At 39.5% G+C, this 24,171-nt stretch overlaps 1 protein-coding gene across 3 annotated transcripts in view; it reads right to left on the bottom strand.

The window, feature by feature from the left end:
• The window catches only part of LOC129766640 (acid sphingomyelinase-like phosphodiesterase 3b), a 259,803-nt gene that overhangs the window by 14,747 nt on the left and 220,885 nt on the right, over nucleotides 1-24,171 (bottom strand). For all 3 annotated transcript variants that reach the window (XM_055767217.1, XM_055767218.1, XM_055767219.1), the window contains 3 exons: nucleotides 9,203-9,401; nucleotides 9,022-9,131; nucleotides 8,774-8,952 (listed from right to left, as the gene is read on the bottom strand). In XM_055767217.1, the coding sequence (XP_055623192.1) occupies nucleotides 8,774-8,952; nucleotides 9,022-9,131; nucleotides 9,203-9,401 (488 nt within the window). The remainder of the gene's footprint in view (nucleotides 1-8,773; nucleotides 8,953-9,021; nucleotides 9,132-9,202; nucleotides 9,402-24,171) is intronic.

Here is a 24,171-nt window from a genome sequence, read left to right as displayed (position 1 = left end):
AAATGGCTTCAGTATTCTTGGACATAAAGGGGGCCTTTGATTCTGTTTCAATAGAGGTTTTGTCAGACAAATTACACTCTCGGGGTCTGCCGCCTCTATTGAATAATATGTTATATAACTTGCTTTGTGAGAAACATTTGAACTTTTCTCACGGAGATTCGGCAGTAAGTCGGGTCTCTTACATGGGCCTCCCCCAGGGTTCATGTTTAAGCCCCCTTTTGTACAACTTCTATGTAAGCGACATCGACAATTGCCTTACACAAAATTGCAGCCTAAGACAACTTGCAGATGATGGAGTGGTGTCTGTCGTAGGATCAAACGAATCCGACCTGCAAGGACGCTTACAAGATACTTTGAACAATTTTTCCACCTGGGCCATTGGGCTAGGGATCGAATTCTCCACGGAGAAAACAGAGATGGTGGTTTTTTCTAGGAAGCATAGACCAGCAAAACCAAAGCTTCAACTTTTGGGTAAACCGATCACTCATGCTATGTCATTCAAGTATCTTGGGGTCTGGTTCGACTCCAAATGTACTTGGGGGGCCCATATTAGGTATCTGAGTAAAAAATGCCAACAAAGAATAAACTTTCTCCGTACAATTACCGGCAACTGGTGGGGAGCCCACCCAGAAGATCTTATAATGTTGTATCGAACAACTATTCTCTCAGTGATGGAGTATGGCAGTTTCTGTTTTCAATCAGCTGCCAAAACACACCTCATTAAACTCGAGCGAATTCAGTATCTTTGTCTCCGTATCGCGTTGGGATGTATGCCCTCAACGCATACCATGAGTCTCGAGGTTTTGGCAGGCCTACTCCCACTAAAAGATCGCTTCAATTTATTATCTCTTCGGTTCTTCATCCGGTGTAAGGTCATGAACCCATTGGTGATCGGAAATTTTGAGCAGCTGATCGAGCTAAATTTTCACTCCGGATTCATGAGTTCATATCATGAATTCATCTCCATGCAGATTGATCCTTCTTCGTATATTCCCAACCGTGTTTGTTTCCCTGACTACATCAATTCCTCTGTGCATTTTGATCTGTCCATGAAGCAAGATATCCATGGATATTCAGATTACCAACGATCGAGGATCGCTCCAACGATCTTCGATGAAAAGTATGGGGGTATCAATTGTGATAATATGTACTTTACTGATGGGTCCACTATAAACGAGTTCACAGGATTTGGAGTGTTCAACGAATTTTTTAGCACCTCACACAGTCTTCAGAATCCTTGCTCAGTGTATATTGCTGAATTGGCAGCAATTCATTGGGCGCTGGACAGCGTCGCCTCACGACCTGTTGAACACTATTACATTGTAGATAGTCTTAGCTCTGTCGAAGCTATCCGTTCAGTGAGGCCGGAAAAGCACTCGCCGTACTTCCTTGAGAGAATACGAGAAATTTTGAGTGCTTTATCCAGACGCTGTTATGTCATTACCTTTGTGTGGGTCCCTTCTCATTGCTCAATTCCGGGTAATGAGAGGGCTGACTCATTAGCAAAGGTAGGTGCGATTGAAGGCGATATTTATCAGCGTCAAATCGCCTTCAATGAATTTTATTCTTTAGTCCGCAAAAATACCATCGCTAACTGGCAACGCAAATGGAACGATGATGAATTGGGCCGGTGGCTTCACTCGATTATCCCTAAGGTTAGCCTCAAACCATGGTTCAAAAGTCTGGACTTGAGTCGGGACTTTATTCGCACCTTCTCCCGACTCATGTCCAATCACTGTTCGTTAGATGCACTACTCTTCCGTTTCAATCTTGCCAGCAGCAATCTCTGCGTTTGTGGCCAAGGTTATCACGACATCGAGCACATTGTTTGGTCGTGTGAGGTGTATTTGGTCGCCAGATCGAATTTAAAAAACTCCCTTCGGGCCCGAGGAAGACAGCCCAATGTGCCGGTGAGAGATGTGTTGGCTCGGTTAGACCTTGATTACATGTCCCATATATATGTTTTCCTTAAAGCTATAGATCTTCGTGTGTGATTGCCCCTACATCCTTATACCCTCCTTTCCTTCCTTTGCGGGTAATTCGTCCCCTTGCTATAAATAGTAGAATAAGTTGAAATGTAAATACACTATAGATATACGAATAGATTTATAAATTGAGTGTTCATCAACATTGTTACAATTTCCTTATATCCCATCCTTCTCCTAAAAGTATGTCACCCTCCTAAACTCGAGTACACCGCGAGTAATCGGTTTTCCACCTTACTAACCATAGATGTAAGAAAATTGTTTATATATATAGTTTTAAAATTATATTTAAGAATTCGCTCCTTTAAACTTAAGTAACTGAGCCTGTAAAAATAAACGAATTAAAAAAAAAACTCATTGTTGTTCAAGATAGAAAACGGCTTTTGCTATGAAAATTCAAAATAGTACACTTTTCATCATTAGAAAAAAGGTTTGAAATCGAACATGATTTTTGCTTCGAGGTAAAGTGGTCACCTAGTGGGGGCAAAGTGGTTACTTGCACTATCAAGCTAAATGAGATAGATTTATGCGTTTTTTCATCCAAATTTATTCAAATTATATTTGATATAGTAGGTACATGTATAAAATAAGGCTGGCCTATTCACCTATTCACGCAGTAAGAAACAACCCCTATTAAAAAAAGCGAGCCAAGGACTAGGGATTGTTAACCGGTTTTACCGTTACCGGTTTTACCGGTAATACCGGGTCATTTCGGTAATTTTTTTTACGCCATAAATAATATTAGGCTGTCAAAAAAGTCCTGCGGTATTTTTTTTGAATTTTCATTTGTTCATAAAATTAATTACAATCATCTGTTTTAAGTCAAATATGCGCCGTTTTGTTCGATGACTCGTTCCCAACGAGATGTCAACTTCATAATACCCCTGTTATAGAAGAACCTCTCATCCGAGCTCCCGGAGCTTCTGGCGCGTCACCAAAGAAGTGTGTTTCCTGGCGTTGTCCTGATGGAAGACAATGCGGCCTCTGTTTATCAAAGATGGCCTCTTCTTCATGAGTGCTACCTTCAAGCGGTCCAGTTGTTGGCAGTACAGGTCCGAATTGAGCGTTTGGCCATAGGGAAGCAGCTCATAATAGATTATTCCTTGACAATCCCACCAAACACACAGCAGAACCTTCCTGGCCGTTAATGAGGGCTTGGCCACCGTCTGAGCCGCTTCAGCGGGCTTCGACCACGACCGTTTGCGCTTCACGTTGTCGTAAGTGACCCACTTTTCATCGCCAGTCACCATCCGCTTCAGAAACGGGTCGATTTTGTTGCGATTCAGCAGCGATTCACATGCGTCGATACGGTCAAAGATGTTTTTTTGCGTCAACGTGTGTGGCACCCATACATCGAGCTTCTTTGTGAATCCAAGCTTCTTCAAATGGTTAATAACGGTTTGATGACTTATCCCCAGCTCTTGGCCGATGCTACGGCTGCTACTATGCCGGTCTTTCTCAGCTAATTCAGCGATTTTGTCGCAATTTTCGACGACAGGCCTTCCGGAGCGTGGCGCATCTTCGACGACCTCTACACCAGAACGAAAACGTTGAAACCATCGTTGTGCGGTGTAAATGGAAACTGTATCGGGTCCATAAACTGCACAAATTTTATTGGCAGCTTGAGATGCATTTTTGCCTTTGTCATAGTAGTACTGTAAAATATGTCGGATTTTCTCTTTATTTTGCTCCATATTTGCGACACTATAACTCACGAACGACTTAACCATATAAAACACTGTCAAGGACTATATTACAGCGCGCAAAAATACCTTTCCAACAAGCTATAGTATGACTCGATACAATGAATACAACGAGAACTACGCGCTTACAACGACACCTCGCGGAAATACCGCAGGACTTTTTTGACAGTCTAATATTAGGTTGGAGAAAAAGTATTCCATTATTTTCTCGTTTGCTGGCTTTATTTATCAATATCTTGCGTAATATCGATCATACAATTTCAAGTTTAGGTCGTTGTAAAGGTGGCATTTCACACTAAAAAAAATCTTTTTGTTTGTTCCATTCAGTTGTGAGTTACAAGGTGTTAAAAATGGAGGAGAACAAACGAAAAGTTGGATCCATTTTACACTTTTTATTTTATAAATGCGAAAATGCCATTCAGGCCGCTGAAATTGTGATTGATGTTTATGGTGACGATACTGCAACAGTAAAATACGTGCAGGTAAATTATTTTCATTTTTTTTTAAGCAGACTTATCTCACTTCTTAACTAGGCGAACCTAGCCAGAATTTTCACCTGCCTTCGGGCTTCTGAATGCCAAAGGGGGACTAGGCTCTGCGGAATGCACGTATCTGCATGCTCGTGCTGTTTCAGTCCTGACCGAGAAATTGTCGGACAATCGCGCAGGTGCTAAGGATGACCGACTTTTGGATGCCGGCCAATTCCTTCTCCATGTTCAACACCTTTAGCGCTTCCAGAAGTGTCTTCGGAACAATTCCAGTTCCAGAGAGAACGACTGGAACAATTCTTGGGACCTCCCTTAGCCCCCACAGTTCCTTGAGCTCCACTGCCAATGGTCGGTACTTGCAGATTTTGCGACCGTGGGTCTCCTCCAGATTCTGGTTCATTGGAATAGCGACATCGATGATGGTGACTTTGCGGTCGCTCTTGTTGTAAACCATCATATCTGGGCGGTTGTGGTGGATCGAGAGGTCGGTCAGAACAGTGCGATCCCAGTACAGCTTGAAACGGTCATTTTCCAGGACAGGTGCAGGCAGGTACCGGTAGTTTGTTGTCTTCCAGTAGAGCACATTGGAGCGCCAGTTGTCGATGAACAATACGGGCCACGTTGTTGTGGCGCTCGGTGTAGGCTGCGTTGGCCAAAACGGGACAGCCTCCCATAATGTGCTCTATGTTTTCACCTGGTTGATGGCACATTTTTTTTTTTTTAATTTTTTTCAGATATTTTTTTAAATTTTTTTTCGGTGCAATACACTAAATTATGATCTCTACTGTCAACGAATGCACCGCTTGAAGCTAGCGATTGACCAGACATGTTCAGAAGAGGTGTTGTGTTGCATTAGGACAACGCAAGGCCACACAATTCTGAGAGCTTGATTGGGATGTTTTAATACATCATATATTTTGGACCTGACACCAAAAGATTATCACCTTTTTCTCGCATTGGAAAAGTTCCAGAGTAATAATAAATAGCTATGGTTTTTCGCTAATAAAGACCAATACCTCTATGAGAGAGACATTATGAAGCTACCTTTAGAATGGCAACAAATTTTCCAGCAATACGGTGTATATTTGACTCAAATCGGACAATCCGAAGCATATTCAAAAGTATGTACGTACCAAAACCAAAACAAACGGTGTGCTTTTCTCTCACAAACACTATTACCCAATAAAGAACATATGGGTTTACCTATACTATTACAATGGTTAGTTCTACCTCACCCGTAAAACAACCAAAACAAAACATGAGAAACAGAATTAACTGACACAGTCCCTATGTAGAGCGATGAAAAGATAAAAAAAAATAATTACTGATGACATTTTTCTTGTGCGATTTCACTAAAAAATGCACAAAAAATTTGCACAAAAAACCACACAAAAACAGATTTAACTTTATTTACATTTAATTTTTATTTCATGTTTTCAGATTAATGTTGAAAAACAACATTATGTTGAGGGTTTATTTACTTGGAATACGACATATTGCAAAAATCCGTTAAAAGCCGAAACTCTATGGATTTACACGAAAACTTTGGCATCTTGCTAGAGAGTAGCGAAGAGTCTTCCTTAAGGCTGTGTTAGTTTTAAATAGCTACGAGGGAGTTAGACGGGTCTATATTGAACATAATAAGAGAACGGAGAAAAAAAACACAATTTTCAACAGTTTGAGCGAATTGTTTGCAATTGAATCAACAATCTCCAGTTGCTCCCACAAAACAGTGGTCGCGGTTCTCTGTTTAATAACTAGAGAATTCCATAACTCCGCTATATATACATATATATATATATATATATATATATATATATATATATATATATATATATATATATAGTGGTTCTCAGATTTTCGTGAAAATTGGTAGTTTTGGTCTTCATCGCAAATCATTTCACCAGTATTTTTTTATTTTTTTATTATGGTGACCATTTCCATTTCAGGGTTGTCCGAAAAATAATTTTTTCTCATTTTTTCCAAAAATGCCTTTTTTCAAAAATTCATAACTTTTAAACTAGTAGACAGTTATCTCACAAAATTTTGTTTGTGAAAAATCGAGTTTTTCAGACGGAAAATAGAAAAAAAAATTTTACTATTTTTTTTCAAGTAAATCTCGACTAGTAATGCCATTTTGAAGACATTTGGCACCAACAATTTTTTTTTTGAAAACCCCGATTTTCGGTGATCTTACGTTTTTCAAAAAAATACTAAAATTTTTACGTTTATTGGTACCCAAAACCATACATTTCGTTTCGTATTCCAAAAAAAAAATACCTGTCACAGTGTCGATTTTTGACGAAAAAAAAATTCGAGATGACACTAGATCTCGACGTTTCATGTAATTTTAAGACATTTGGCATCAACAAAAATTTCCTTTTCCCCCTTGGGATATTTTTCGATTTTCAAAAAACTCTAACTTTGACCGCTTTGCGCCACTCTCCCTTAAGTCCGATTGAGCTGATATTCTGCATAGGGTGTTTTTTCGAGGTGGTAAACATTTGTTAATAAGGTAATTTTTTTGAAATTCGAGATGACCATTTTCATTGGCACTCTGAGTTGCATGCATGAGTTGAATAAAATATGTATTTTTTTGAGTCTGTAGTCAAAGAGGGTATCGATATTGGCTACAGTCTTTTCCTCACTTGTTTCGGTTTCATAAACAGTCACTCAGTTCTAGGACTTGGAAACTGGATCATGAAAGTGGTATTAATTATATAATAATAAGAAATAAGATATTGTTTTTTAAGCAAAGATCTGCAATTTGGGATTTAGTTGGATAATGTAGAGTTGCTTCGATGTCAGACCAGTGCATTGTCTTTGATTCAATTTCCATCGAATTTGGTAAAGAGATTTTTTATAAAAAAATAATAGTTTCCCAAGAACGTTATATGTTTTTGTCCCAGCTTTCTATTAATTTCATCGACCATGACTACATGAGCAGAATTTTTCATTATTGATACATATTTTTTATCAAAACCGTGACTAAAGAATATTTTTATGTTATCTATTTCTGTTATTAATGCCGGTTTGAGTCTTAAATTTTTACTGTAACTATCGAGAATATTTTGACATCATCGGAGTCAGTTAATCGCCCGTTTTATATTCCAAATTTTACACTCTAGAAATCCATATAATCCGTTCTGCCTCGCTAACCAACAAACAATACCCAAACAAATTTGTGATTTGTTCTGAAGAAGATTTTTAAACAACTATGTTTCCGCTTTAGACCACTCCCCCAAGGTTCGTTAAATGTGGTTCACGCAAGTTTGCGTCCGCACATACCATCCTTCCTTATCATTGTTATTACCGTCGTTTCCATACTGTTGTTCTTTTGTGCGGATGTCAATCGCTTCCTCAAATCCATTTCATATATTATCCCCATGTTGCTCAGCCCATCCATAAAACAGACCAAAGTTCATTGAGCATTGGAATCACCGGAGGAACAAAAATAACAATACCTCACACTCTCTTAATCCAATCCGTTTTTTATCCTCCCCGCCCCACATTTCGTAGCTGCTAAAGCAGGGGGAAAAGCTTACACTTTTCCGCCGCTTCCGATCACTTTTGGGCCTGTACACAAAAGGAGTGAGTTAATAATAATCTTTCTTGTGTGAAATCAGCAAACTTTTCCCGTTCGCTCGAGAGCTGTGTCATTTGCGGGATTTTCGTTTGCCGAGGGGCCAACAGCAGAACACGGCCTGGTTTCTTCACCGCCGTTGATAAAATATGGCAGCAAGGATAGTCTCATTCAATCCAAAACGACCCCGAAATTCTTTTAGGTTTCGGAATGTGTCTTTCTCGGGCTTGTCTTGCTCCCAAGTTAATAGTTTCGGTTCGTCCGAAAGCCGAAAAGCTTCGCAATCCACCGGGTGGTTCGAATTTGCTATCTCTCAGAACGAACGAAAAATCCAACGACAGAAAAAAAAAGGCAATGCGGGTTGAGAAAATATTTCAGCAAAGTGTCTCATGTGGAAATGGATTAAAGTTCTCGGCGGACTGATTCCCTTCTCCCCCTCTCGCATACACACATACACATTCATACGCTTTTAGGTTAGATAAATTTCGGCCGGACAGATTTTTATGCTTCGGTTTTGTCGGGCGATAAAATCGGTGAAAATACGACCCTCCCTCTCCTCAGTGGCCAGCAGTGGCAACAGCAGCAGCACATGGTAATGGAATGAAACCAATATTTATATTTATAAGTGGTATTGAAAGTTATTGATCCGTAAAAGTGGGCAATATTCGGTCGAAAAGTTTTCTCTCGTGAAAAATCGAACCAGGCCGGTCGGTTGATCTCCTCCGGCGTTGTTGAATCAATTTAAAAAATACATAAAATACCCCCAGTGTCAAGTTTTTTGTTCCTGGATTTCTGACAAATGTCCCCGTGGGGAATCGCAACCTTTGACCGAATAGATTTGTACGGCACGGTTTCGGTTCGCAATTCCACTCGCAGTGAAGGGGGAAATTTATTTGCGCAAAAATTGTTTTCGCTTCGAAAATTCTACACAAACCGAGGCGCGAATAACTCGAGGGGTTATGCGAATGCGTATACTTAACACAACGCATTTATTTTAAAATTTGTTTTACTCACTTCATGAACTGCGTGTCATCGGGTTGGTTGAATCGATCAGCCAGGTTGTGGAGCGCCATAGCTGATACCTCACCAAGCCCGTAGTAATACGTCGTTAAGTTGTACTCTGGTTGCCACACCGCTTCCTCGATTAGGTTTGCTTGCTGCAGATCCAGATAATACTGGGTGTAATCCAAAACCTGTGTATAAAAAATGAAGGAACGACGGTATTATCGAGTTAGGTTTCTTTTCAAACCCCGGTTCTTTACCTGGCCTGTATCGGTGTCAAACTTGTACAACCGCATAGCGGGATTATTTGACAAGCCCATCCTCCGGGGGCTTATCGAAGGTGCAATCATCATCCACGAGACGGGCGTTCCTGGCATATGCGAGAAGAAATTTCACATTATTCGTTTTACAATCGTACACATTTCAAACAACATTTCCTACCGTTGTCACTGTAAACCACCCGGAACGAATCCGAGTGCAGATGGCCAAAGAACTGTCCCTGAATGATCGAGGAGTACTTCTTCACCAGCCGCAAATAGCGCAGGTTGTTCTTCTCCGTAAAGCTCGTGTGTCCGTACGGCATCGTGTGGCCAATGTGACGCTCGTCCGAACCTGGTGGTATGTGTCCTACTATATATACCTGCGAACGGGGAACCAATAAAAGCCAATCGTCAGAGAAGTTATCAAACTGTCGTCAAATCTTCGTGCGATCCGAAACAAGCGAATTCAATTATTGGGGCCACTACAGTTAAAATGTCCTTATCCTCCGGTGGACCACCATCGGAATGTTTGGCCGTTAAGCATCAAAGGAAAGCGAGTAAAATGGAGCAATCCTTTACCCGGATTTCGTGGATTCGGGGGGAAATTGAAACGAACATAACACCTGAAAAGGATGCCGATGGCCACAACTTTTATGCGTATATTCACATACAGGAAAAAAGGGCAGATTTTCTCCGCTCCACTTTACCCCACTTGGAGCCGGGACCATCGTCCGTTTGACTGTCTATTGAAGGTTTTCCGCACATAGAATACGGAAGAATATGGGTTTCAATAAATAAATGAAAGCGAAATAAAATCCTCAACCCGTCTCACACCTGCATGGTCCTTCGGGAGAAGATAGCTGATTCATCTTAACCTCTGGAGAAATGATGGACCAGGGATGGGTTTTTGAACTAGTCGTCTTTTAGGTTTTTTTCCTTTGCCCCTTTTTTTATTTCTACTCTCGGTGATGAATCGATGTCTAAAGCTGCCCACCGGGAAAATTGAGGGAGAGGATTTTCAGCTTTTCAGAAAAATATCTTCGAGGTGATTGTTTTTTTTTTGCGAAATTAGCGTTTACCGTTTGGACACAATGGTAAAAGATCTCTTAGATTGGTAATATGAAACATTTACAATTTCGCTAGAAAGTTGAAAATTATTTCAGTGACAAAAACAATACGAGCAACGTTCAGTTTTATTCTCACCAATGTTCAAGTGCTGGTTTAGCCAGAATAGATTATCTTATATATAAAATTCTCTTGTCACGATGTTCGTGGTCATACTCCTCCGAAACGGCTCGACCGATTTTGATGATATTATACTCAAAAATCTTGGTAGGCATGAGAATAGGTCGTAAACTGTATATGATACCGCTAGGATACCGATTACTTTACATTTAATACCGATTAGGGTGGCCCTATGGAAAAATAAATCTGAATAATTTTGTTTTTTGTATTTTTTGCATAAATTTGGCTTAATACATATAACTATATATAATCAGTTTTTACCCCTATCTCCTATTTTTAATCGCGATATTTGTATTTCTATATAAGCAATGTAAACAATACCAAACAATTGATCCGTCGTTCGTTTTCTAAACAGGACGAATTTAGTTACGTTGTTAAATGCCAGATGGCACTTCATCCTCTTCATCGAATTTTCACCCCACACATACGCAAGTAACCTTAATTCGACTAAAGCTAGGCACATCGCCGACAAGCTGGAGGCCTTTTCAGATGAGCAAAATGAATGATTGAAATTATTCTAAGCACCCACATGCTCGGAATGCAGAATAACAATCACGCTATTGTCGTCAATTCTGATATAAAAAGGGTTGGAGAACACGTGTGTAGATCCAATGCGCCACAACTTCATTCTACGATGTCTTGAGCCGTACCAATAATCCATGGTCAACATATTCGCAAAGGTAAAGAGCAAACGGTTGCTCTTCCTATGACACAATCAAGGAAGTATACATTCACTTGCGAGACGCTATCATGGGCAACACTTACACAGCCTTTGTTCAAAAGTGTGCACGGTTGTTCAAACAAAAGAAATGCATACACGTATTTCGTCCAACATGTTGCTGGATGTATTCGGTTGAATAGCAAAAGCGAGGCCTTATACGCATTTTTTAGTTTGATTAGTCGACAAAATGCACTCTGAGCAAAAGGATAGAGTATTGTCCTCGGAAATTCTAAATCTATCTGCTGATCAACTATCCTCCTGTATTCTAAAATCCGATCGAATCAGAACTACCCGAATGAATCGCAACTCAAGTTCAATCGAGTTGTGCAAAGGTGACAGCCTTGAAATTCGACATTTAGCTATTTCTGTGAAGCGCAAATGGTAAAATATCAACAAATATCATTGACGTCCCAAATCGTTGGGTAGTACCATATTCGCCCCAGCTGAGTAAACATTCAATGTTCATATTAATGTCAAGCTCTGCAGTTCGGTGAAGAGCAATAAAAACATTTTCAAGTTTGTGAAAAAAAGGAAACAATATGGATGTGTTTCGAATTCAGAATACCGATTTGAATACTCCTTGATTGAATCACTACGACGAAATAATGAGATACCGAATTGGCCTGTGCATCAGCTCCAATGAAGTTGTTTGGCGTATCTTTGGTTTCACAATTCATGAACGAAAATGGTGTGATGAAATGAGAATGATTTTTTTTTTGTTTTTTTTCAAGTTTGGTTGGTGGTCATAGTCTAAAGCGCTCTATTTTCTGAATATCATAGATCTCATCTCTATCTCCACATCACACTCGGGTTCGGGAAGTCCATTTTCCCACGGTCCAATGTAATACACGATCAAACCTTCACGTATCTGCTCGATATTCACGTGGAATCTATCTTTCATCGATCACAATCGATTAATTTTATGGATCGTTAAAACATTTAAACACACTTACAATACAATAGTTATTTTTTATTCAACAGCAAAAATATTCACTAGAAGTAATTTATATGGCAGAACAACATTTGCCGGGTCAGCTAGTAATATCATATAAAAAACAGTGGAAACCTGAGAAATAAAATTCAATATGTTCAGTATACAATAGAATAATTGTAGTCAGCAGAGTTAAACATAATAAAGTGTCATTTACTAGATATTTTGGAAATCGATGAAATTGTAGAGTAATGCTTCTACGAAAAAAATCATAAGGTTTGTTTTAGTTATTCGACTTAAATTTTTAGGTAATTCGACATAAATTTATGATTGTGGATGTGTTGAATGTGAAAAAAAGCAGAAAGCTTTCTGCCTTGACGTTGGACTTTAAGGAGAATAAATTGAGTTTTTGTAACGATTCAGATATACGTAAATTTAACTCATTCGAAATTTCAAGGGGTGGTCCCGTTTGATATATTAACTGAACTGCTCTTCAATGGGTTGTATAAGTAGCAGTGGTAGCAAAAATCCGGAACCATCTATACATATAAAAATTTAGTGTCACGATGTTCGTGGTCGATCTCCTCCGAAACGGCTCGACCGTCATTTATGAAATTATACACAAAAAACTTGACAGGCATGGGAATAGGTAAACTAAACTATGTATGATACCGCTAGGGTACTGACTACTGTATATTTAAAACCGGAAAAATGCAAATAAAAGTCCATTTTACCGAATATTTGTTTATTTCATATTTTTTTCTGAAATTTGACATCAAAAAAAGACACATATACCCCAAATTCTCTCCCCGGTCCCCTATTTTTATTCGCAATTTAAGCATTTTTGTATAAGCAATATCAGAATATTTTAACCATCTTTCGTATTCAAACAGAACAAATTAATTTACGTTGTTAAATGACAAATGACATTACGTTCGCATAATCAAACATTCATCCATACATGCACAAGTAACTTGATTTTTCCTAAAGCCAGACGCATTGTCGGCGAGCGGGAAGATTTTTTGAATTAATACAACGAATTATTGTAATTATTCAAACCACACATGCACGGATAGCATGTGATTGCATGACAATCACAATGACAATATTTGTGACCACAGTGCAAGTCAGAAGAAATTTCTTTAACGAATAATCCCCTGGCCTCTCTGAAGGGATACCACGGATATTTTGAATCAAAAACTATAAACATGTTGCAAACAAGAAAGTGTGCTCGATGTATTTTTATATGAATCATATGATGAATCAACGCAGTCAGGATAACGTCATTCCGCGATGTCGTGAGCTGTGCCAGCAATTAATGGTCGACATATACGCAAAGGTAGAGAGCGAATGACTGCGATTCCTACGACACAATTAACAGAAGCCGCGTTAGGAAGAATGCATTCATTTGGGAAACGCTATTATTAGCAACACAAACACAGCCTTTGCTATTGGCAGATCAAACCAATGCTTGCGTTTGACATGTTTCTACAACACGATAAACTGAGTGTTTTAAACCTTTTTTTGTAAAATTAATAAACGATTTTCCTGTATTTTATTTATTGTGTTGTCTCATTGTGTTGTGTTACAGGTCTCAATCGCCATCAATGCGGTACTGAGTGGTTCATCAGTATGTCCAATTAGAGGCAAATCATTGCATTGATTTTCTTTGTTTCATTTTTCTCGACGATTCCATTTTGTGACAGAAATGTATTACTTTTTTCACTTTATATTTAACGTTCAATGCATCAAACATGTCAGTTATGTGAATGAAATAGGTTGAATTAGAAAAATGATGTTTTTTTGTTTGGTTAAAGTAAAAACAATTTTTGTCGATGGTCATCGTTTTAGTGCTCTATTTTTCGTTATGTCAAACAAAAATATGACCACAGAGACCAAGAATGTTTCACGTTTGTTTATCGAATGAGAATGCGCACCGTCGTTCCCAGCAGCATAAACAGTAAACACGCTTTCGTTCAAATCGTTTCATTCGTCTGATTTTATCGATCACATTCGATCAATTTTATAGATTGTTCCAATCCATTAGTTATACATTAGTCATACAATACTTAGTTATTTTTTATTGAACAACCAAATAATTTATATGACAGAACAACGTTTCCCGGGTCAGCTAGTTATTCAACAATACTTTCTATTTTCAATAGAAAACTCATAAATAAAAAATCATATAAATATTCCAGCATTAACAGGAAAACAACATTCTCAAGTTTTCTTATATCGATGTTTAAAATGTACATAAAATACTAATTGCGGGGCTTAGAATGAAAGGGGTGTAAGTGATTTGATCGATTTCTCTACATCAACTCTCTCTTTTGGTCATAGCTTAGCCTCAAATACATTCACCAGCTGTAGTTGACAATGTGGAAGATAGGTCAGAACCTCACCTATCATATTCTATAGCAAACTTAAATTGGAACGTTTTTGCAATTGAGTTATCAACTAAAGAAAAAGTTGGTGAAGAGAAATCGATCAAGTCACTTACACCCCTTGCATTCTAAGCCCCTCAATTGATAAAACCGTCCCCACATAAATATTGGGATCCTACATACATATGTAGCTTCATAACTATTCATGTCCTGGCAATGATATCATTAGATTGGATAGAACATTTTCTAATTTGCATGGATTTTTGACGTAGGATTACGTCTGTCGGGAACATATCGGGGAATAAAATAAAAATCGAAAATCGAGCACATCGTGAAAATTGACTTATTTCAAACGCTTATTGCTCAGTCATCTCATGATGGATTGATGAAATGTTTGCCGTCAATCGATTTCGGTGCTCCATAACATTTTTTTATATTGAAGAAAAAAATCTCAACCCCTATCCTAACAGAAATACCCACTTCTGAATGGTCAAAATTGACGACACATGCGGCGGATCGGCATTGAAAATGTATGAAATGTGTTCCCCAACAGAGACATCATAACCAAGCTGCCTGGAGGAAATCGACATTGAAAATACATGAAAGTAGGGAGAACATTTGTTCCTACCGAAATGTATTCCCTAACAGAGATATCTGAACCAAGGTGCCCGGGGGAAATCGGTATTGCAAATATATGCAAGTCGGGGGCATTTTTATATTGCAAGTAAGGTGAGTGATACGATTAATTCTAGCAATTAAAATTTAAATTTGGAACTTTAATGTTGGTTGTTTCGTGAAATTTCATATCAATGACGTGATCGTGTATTGTGAAAAATTTAGCACAAGTGTAAGTGTAAAATTGTATATGGTAGCAGTTGTGTTAAAAAAAGACTTGATACATGAAACGACTTATTCCAATTTTCATAAATAAAAACCAAGGTGTGTTCCCGCTCGACAACGGGTCGTTTGGTTTAAGCTGTCTGCAGGGTTGCCACATATACAGAATATTCTGTATTTTACAGATTTTTCGCCAAATTTCAGATACAGAATCTGTGTCGCCGCACGGATCACACTTTTAGAGCATGATTCGACGCAGAATGATAGAGCAGATGATTAGATCACGCTCTATCCTAAATACACAGAAAATAGCATAACAACCCTCCGCCTAGCGATAACCCGCCGTGTAAACGAACAAATAGATGCAATGAGTTTACAGTCGGAGCCTATCTCCGATCGTTAAATACCGAAGGACGGGAGAAATCCCAGAGAGAGCACAATGAGTGCGATTAACGGAGCCTATCTCCGAGTTAGGACAATAAAACAATTGCGTAGGCGGCGAGAATCTCGAAGAGAGCTCGCTAAGAATAATAAACAAATGTTTGAAAAGGAAAAGAAAACACGCCTGTGTGCGTGTAAATAATCAGCCCTCGCTCTCCTGTCTGGTATAGATAGAACAAATAATTGTGTGTTCCATCTGTTATGCTACGCCCTTCTGGGGTAGATAAGACCGCACAAGGAGACAATGTTTTGTATATAAAAGCGAGCTTAACCTGAAATAAAGTCACTCTCTTTCAAACTTACTTTCAACCAAGCCGTGTGGCACTGTCTCTAAATCAGACCACGGATGCCAACGCATCGTGGCGAGCAAATATCACATCCACAACACGCCTATAGGAGAGGCAGGAAGGACACCGGCATAGACGAGACCAGGAAGGACGCTGTGGAAACAGGAACCAACCCAACGCATCGGGCATTGGTAAGTATCACGTGCCGAACAGCTTCGGCAAAAGAATCCGAAATTCCGCCATCCACCCTCCCTATCCCCTTTCCCTCCCACTTTGGCTCCGCCCGGCCAAGAAATTCCTAAGTGACGTGGTACCACCGGATCGCATCAGTAGGCGCATACTCGTTATGTGCTCTACGTGATCTGGCCTACCAGAAAGCGTCCGATAAAGGGCCTTCCTCCTCCTCTTTTGGGTTGATTGCACAATCAACGCTCGTTGGTAGCCACATTCGGTGGCTAATACAGAAAACCTTCGCGTTAGCGCAACCTGCAGCCACATTTGGTGGCTCCAGAGAGGATCTCTCCTCCGGGTTGCAAATTCGCCTGAGCTGCAGCCACAATCTGTATATACAGTATATACAGATTTTCAGCAAAGATACAGAATTTACAGATTTTTGAAAATTCCATTTCAAAATATTAATTTCAATAAAGTGCATGCATAGATAGATTTGATTTTTGATTTATAAAACGAAATGGCTTTCGTTGGAGGCAGTTGTTAGGCGAAATCTTGAGCGATTTGAAGAGCTTAAGCTATTATTTTCGTTCCATGTTAAGTATAACCATAACGTCTATTGCACTTTTCAAATATAAAGTTCTCATTTTTGCGAACTTTCCAATGAGACAATAATGTTATTGTTGATCATGTTGGGTAACCTATGTTTGGAGAGCTACGTGTAACCATTCGCTTGATGTGGAAGATTTTGAAGACTTTCTGAAAAAAAACCTGAGGATGTTTACGTTGGTATCGATGCAGAAGAAGCAAATCGATTTGTCGTGACTTCTATATTACAAACAAAACAAAGTGCGGAAATCTATTGACACTCACAATTATAGACTCTATTTTGCCTCTATTTTGAACTATGTGTCGACTAAAGGAGGGGCCTAAAAGATGAAATTGTTGAACAATTTGAAGACAAAGTTGGACATAAATATGTATGAACATCATACAATTCAGAGGATTATGAGAAAACCTTTTTATGATGCATGTTGTTGTATTGATACGACATGAATAAGAAAAATAAATCCAAAATGAGAATAAACCTTTATTTTCATTTTATCCCTTAATTTTTCGATACAGATTTTTTTGCTTAAAATACAGATATACAGATTTTATCAGAAAAATTATACAGAATTAAATGTGGCAACCCTGGCTGGGGTCTTCGTAGCCTGATTGGTTGCGTGTCCGCCACTAAGCGAACAATCATGAGCTTATAACTCAGGGCCCTCAACTGACCATCTTTGTGTGTTATTCTAGCCACTACATCCATGCATCAATCATCATGTGATGGTGATCCCAGCCCCTCACATACGATCGTTGCATCGTTAATTGATGCTATTTATAAACAGAACAATGGAGGCCTCATATCAACAGTCCCGCTGTGATAATTCGAACAATAGAAATATTCTTACGCCGAAGAATGCGACATGTGTTGTGTATCGATAGAATAGTTTACAATACAACTCCTCTGCAGACGGCGCCAGTGGTTGTATGGTTAGCGTAACAGCCTCACAATCCGATCGGCCTGGGTTCAATCCCAGCTGGCGTCGTTGGGATTTTCTGAGGCGAAAAATCTCTGGTTACGTCTTCCTTCGGAGCGGAAGTAAAAGAAGTTGGCCCGGCTCATGAGTTGTTGAGTCTGATAGGTAGGAACAGGTGGAGTCGCCTCCCTGATGTCGGTGATTGGCACTAAAGTGGCGGAAATAGGCCGACGAAAAATAAGCGAAGATAAAAAAAAAACTCCTCTGCTACAATACAACTTATTAATTACACCATGTATTTGATTATCCGGTGCTGCAACTAGAAAAGACTAGTTGCGTCGGATTCAGACTCAGAATTATTCTGTGTGGATTTATTAACTCGTTTCTTTTTATATCGCTTAAAATTGTCTGCATATATGAACTCTACATAACCATTGCTTAATTTGTGCTTACCGAAAATATGAATGAATAAAGGAAGAACGAGACAGATATTGGAAACGATTGGAGAGACAAAAATCAGTAAATGCATTTCTAGTAATTTGGCGGGTCGAACGCCTTTGCGTTCGTCACGTGTAATTTGACGCCTCATTTGCAGTCGCGCTTATGCCTGGACCTCACATAGCGGGTAGGCTGGAAGCGGGAATGCAGAAGGGTGTAAAAAAGGTTCTAGTTAAATGGCAAACAGCTGTGTGTTTCATCACAGGCTGTTGACTTGGCTCGTTTTATTTATTAGTGGGTTTAAGGTTGTACAGTGGTGACCAAGTAATTAGTCACAATATAATAGGAATACTCTCCAACGCCTAAACGGCTAATGTGTAATAGATAAAAATGTGTATCGATGATGTATCGTAATATACAACATGAGAAAAATGTACACGATAAATTCGGCTCTGTTGCAGCTTTTGCTAGATGAGCTTTTGCTAGATGAGCCCAAAATAAACAGATGGGATGAAAAAACCCTGGCGTGCTGTTTTGTTGAGTTCAATTTCACCCAAGAAAAGTTTATACGGCGAGAAAAAAAGTGAACAAATATTAGAAAAAGTGATTTCCCATATGCTCTACATATAGTATTAGTTGTTGTTAAAGGGTGTGTCACATCAAATTGCATCATGGAAAAACGCTGTAGAAATTTAATTTTTAGGAATTATATCTTCAGCTTTCGCTTATAATCAGATAAGAGTGTATAGATCACGTTGGCCATGCTTCACTGTCAATTTTTGTAAATTTGGAAAAATGTCGTCGAACGCAATAGAGCGTCGTGAATTAATCCTGTGCACTCATTTCGAGATTCCGGAGTTGTCACATCGGGACATTGATAAAATGCTGGGAATCGTTCAATCCACGGTCAGCAGAGTACTAGAACGATACTTCGAGAACCTAACCATCGACCGGAAGGTGAAGAACGGCAAAAATGGATGCTCCGTCAGTGAAAAAGATCACAAGCGCGTAGTTAAGCAGTTTAGACGTGATCCAACAAGTTCGGTCCGGGATGTCGCCAATAAGCTGAATTTGTCAAGTTCATTCGTCCAGCGGACCATGCAGCGGGAGGGCCTGCGTACATACAAGGGTCAGAAGGCTCCTAACCACGACGAAAGGCAAAACATGGTGGGGAAGACGCGAGCCCGGAAGCTGTACACCGAAATGCTGACGAAGCCGCATTACCTGGTAATGGACGACGAAACCTACGTCAAAACGTATTTTCGTCAGCTGCCGGGCCTGTTGTTCTTCTCCGCAGAGGACAAATTCAGCGTTCCGGAGGAGATTCGCAAGCAGAAACTATCCAAGTTTGCTAAAAAGTACATGATGTGGCAAGCGATCTGCTCTTGCGGAAAGCAGAGCGCCCCCTTCGTGATGACCGGCACGGTAAACGGCCAGGTTTACCTTAAGGAGTGCCTACAGAAGCGCTTACTACCACTATTGAAGCAGCACGAGGGCCCGACCATCTTCTGGCCGGATCTCGCTTCGTGCCACTATTCAAAGGACGTGTTGGAGTGGTACGAAGCCAACGGGGTCACCTTCGTGCCAAAGGAAATGAACCCGCCCAACGCGCCGGAGCTTCGCCCAATAGAGAAATATTGGGCGATTATGAAGCAGGCCCTCCGGAAGAACCCAAAAGTTGTCAAATCGGAGGCGGACTTCAAGAGAAAATGGATTTCTGTTCAAAAAAAAAAACTACAACCTGACGTTGTACAGAACCTTATGGACGGGGTAAAGAGGAAGGTGCGAGCATACGGGCTTGAGCTCGAAGTATGAATAAAAAGAAAATGCCAAAAGTTGTTTAATAGTTTTTATTTTACTGTCTAAAATTTTCAAAAGGATCGGTCTACTGAGCGAATTTCTACAGCGTTTTTTCCGTGATAAAATTTGATGTGACACACCCTTTAGTCCCATTTAAATTCGCATTGGGTTGAATAATCACTCAGATAGTAAAAATTATTAGGCTGTCAAAAAAGTCCTGCGGTATTTCCGCGAGGTGTCGTTGTAAGCGCGTAGTTCTAGTTGTATTCATTGTATCGAGTAATACTATAGCTTGTTGGAAAAGTATAATATAGTCCTTTTTTTTATCTTCGCTTATTTTTCGTCGGCCTATTTCCGCCACTTCAGTGCCAATCACCGACATCAGGGAGGCGACTTCACCTGTTCCTACCTATCAGACTCAACAACTCATGAGCCGGGCCAACTTCTTTTACTTCCCCTCCGAAGGAAGACGTAACCAGAGATTTTTCGCCTCAGAAAATCCCAACGACGCCAGCTGGGATTGAACCCAGACCGATCGGATTGTGAGGCTGTTACGCTAACCACACAACCACTGGCGCCGTCAATATAGTCCTTGACAGTGTTTTGTTTGGTTAAGTCGTTCGTGAGTTATAATGTCGCAAATATGGATCAAAATAAAGAGAAAATCCGACATATTTTACAGTACTACTATGACAAAGGCAAAAATGCATCTCAAGCTGCCAATAAAATTTGTGCAGTTTATGGACCCGATACAGTTTCCATTTCCACCGCACAACGATGGTTTCAACGTTTTCGTTCTGGTGTAGAGGTCGTCGAAGATGCGCCACGCTCCGGAAGGCCTGTCGTCGAAAATTGCGACAAAATAGCTGAATTAGCCGAGAAAGACCGGCATAGTAGCAGCCGTAGCATCGGCCAAGAGCTGGGGATAAGTCATCAAACCGTTATTAACCATTTGAAGAAGCTTGGATTCACAAAGAAGCTCGATGTATGGGTGCCACACACGTTGACGCAAAGAAACATCTTTGACCGTATCGACGCATGTGAATCGCTGCTGAATCGCAATCGCAAAATTGACCCGTTTCTGAAGCGGATGGTGACTGGCGATGAAAAGTGGGTCACTTACGACAACGTGAAGCGCAAACGGTCGTGATCGAAGCCCGCTGAAGCGGCTCAAACGGTGGCCAAGCCCTCATAAACGGCCAGGAAGGTTCTGCTGTGTGTTTGGTGGGAGTGTCAAGGAATAATCTATTATGAGCTGCTTCCCTATGGGCAAACGCTCAATTCGGACCTGTACTGCCAACAACTGGACCGCTTGAAGGTAGCACTCATGACGAAGAGGCCATCTTTGATAAACAGAGGCCGCATTGTCTTCCATCAGGACAACGCCAGGAAACACACTTCTTTGGTGACGCGCCAGAAGCTCCGGGAGCTAGGATGGGAGGTTCTTTTGCATCCGCCGTATAGTCCGGACCTTGTACCAAGTGACTACCACCTGTTTTTATCCATGGCGAACGAGCTAGGTAGTCAGAAGTTAGCCACAAAATAGGCCTGTGAAAATTGGCTATCCGAGTTTTTTGCCAATAAGGAAGCGAGCTCCTATAACAGGGGTATTATGAAGTTGGCATCTCGTTAGGAACAAGTCATCGAACAAAACGGCGCATATTAGACTTAAAACAGATGATTGTAACTAATTTTATGAACAAATGAAAATTCAAAAAAAAATACCGCAGGACTTTTTTGACAGCCTAATATAAAAGAAAATTACCTTTTCCATTTCAAATATGTTCTCTCTATATTAAAGTTACATGTTTTTACTGATGAGAAAAATTGATAATTGTGTTCGGAATTGGTAATTATCTTATGTTACATTGGAGAGTTTTTTTTCTTTATTTCATCCATACATAACACAGGAGGCATCTCATTTAGGATCACAGAAGGCGGTTTTCATCATATCTCGTTCCACTTCGTTATCTTTTATCTGATACTCATCATCCAACGACTGTTTACCATCCTTCTGTCATCATCACTCGGTAAACACTGGTGGAGTGAACAAACTATACCCAACAACCAAACAAAACGACCCTTTTCAAGGCCACCAAATGGGTCTCCGTAGCCACATTGGTTGCGCGTTCGCTTAGTAAGCGATCGATCGTGAGTTCAAAACTCAGGACCCTCATTGACCATCTTTGTGTTGTTACAGAATAGCTACGTCCACGCAACAATCATCAGCGATGGAGATCGATCCACGGTCGAAATAAGATCGATTCATCCATACAACTGCTCTGCTCTGCAAGACACATCGGACTGATGTTCTATTAATAACTCAACAATGATCAATCAACTGTCTCCGCTGTCCGGTGGTCTAACTGGATAATGGAAGAACAGAAAGAATACTCTTACGCCTAAATGGCTACTGTGTGAATGTACCATATGTAATGGTATAGAAGAAATACTGGCGAAAGGCAACTGTGTAATGCGCTAATTATAGATATGATAACCATGTGACATGTACACGATTAAAATTCGGCTCTGTTACAGCTAAAATGCTAATGAGCCTTAAATAAATAAATGGGATAAAAAAAGGCCACCAAATCATTGTTAAAGAGTTTGACGATGTAATTCTTCAAACATATCCAAAAACAACAGATAGCCTAACGGAATCCTTCGTCAACTATGCGGTCGTGTCTCGGACACAATCCTCCTGTGACTATTACTGGAGAAAGAAAAGGTACATCTTCTTGAAAAGTCGTAAATTGTATGTAAGAATATGTTCCTCACCCGACATTTCTCTATGCTTTAAATTGATTCGCTAATTTTTTATTGTTTCTATTGGGACTCTACCTAGGTTCCATCAAAGATCATATTTAATAATATCATATTGATTAATAATCCAACTAAAAACCCGTAAAGACATTTTTAAATTTTTACGAGCATTTCGGTAATGGTTAAAATGAATACACGTACACGTACGTTAATAGGCCAAACAATGAATTGAAAGCAATGAAAATGAAAACTTTTTGAATTTGCTCTTCCACTAGAAGTTTATTTGTTTATCCAAGTCATGAATTGTTTCAGTTTCCTCCGGATTATTTGCTGATAAACAAAAAGTAGTGTCAAGACAATTTCCTGCAGAGATTGTTTCGACATACGATGAAGATAAAGCTGTTGATTTTCTGGACGACCCTGCCAAATTGACTTTTTTTACGTTGGAATACTTTATTTGGGGTCATATGTCGTTAGGTCATTACGTTTTTCACCATATTATCAGAATCCCCTTATAAAAAGCTTTTTTTTCATCCAATTTCGGAGGTCCTTAACATACCATTACTATAGTTATAGTTTATAAACTGTCCAAGTTTTATTTTGATCTCAAAGCATTAATCGGAATTTTATCGGAATGCAATAGAAACGACTTACGCTGAACATTAATTCTAATTTCGAGAAATTCCGTCAAATTATGACGAGTTAACACGAACGGCAATGAAATAATGTTCACTAAAACATGATCATGAGGGAATCAACAACCATACATAAAATACATAGAAATTATACAGAAATAATCAACCAGCTGTCGTATGGTAATTGTAAATATTATAGAAGAAAGCATGTGATGTGTAATTGAAGCAAGATGAAGATGAAGGATCAAATATGCCCCGACAAAAGTGGTGTTGTTGTTCAGATAAGCTTATATCGACGAGAAGAGGAAAACCGAACTTTTAATTTTGTATTTTACTCGAGGTCATTGGATGGTAAAAAATATAATGTAGAATCATGAGGAGAAATATCTGTATCTCCGAAGGTGCACAACAAACTGACAGACGAAATTTTGTGGATTAGCTATTCGGTGACTTAGAATCAATTGGGGGCATGAAAACATATATTTAGGTTTGTATCTTGCGTGAAATTTAGTCTGATCAAAATGCGCAACAAAAAAACACCCAGAGGGCTAAGAGAATTTCATCATGACAAGTCACATTCAACCATCGGAAGTTCAAGATGTCATCAAACCTGTGTAATCATGTATTCAGCTTATCTAGGGTAAAATTATTATCGGATTTTCAGTGGACGTTTAACAATGACTTGGAGTTTTACTTCGAAACATCTCCACTTTGGTGTCAAAATCTATGAGATTGCCACATTTTTGGCAGTAATTATCTTCAACAAGGGATTTCAAGGAGTTTCATTTAATTTATGTACATATATCAACAGGTATAATTGGAGCCCGAATGATACATTACATAAATAATTCAACACGTTGAACCCTGTGTTGTGTTGACTTTTTGTTAGAAAAACGTTGATCGCTGGGACTGTCACTTACAAAATAAGGAAATGAAAAAGCACATGGTTTGTCTTCGGATTTTTTACG

Source organism: Toxorhynchites rutilus, chromosome 2 (genome assembly GCF_029784135.1).
Source record: "Toxorhynchites rutilus septentrionalis strain SRP chromosome 2, ASM2978413v1, whole genome shotgun sequence".
NCBI classification, from domain to species: domain Eukaryota; kingdom Metazoa; phylum Arthropoda; class Insecta; order Diptera; family Culicidae; genus Toxorhynchites; species Toxorhynchites rutilus.
This window is presented reverse-complemented; position numbering and strand designations above follow the sequence as displayed.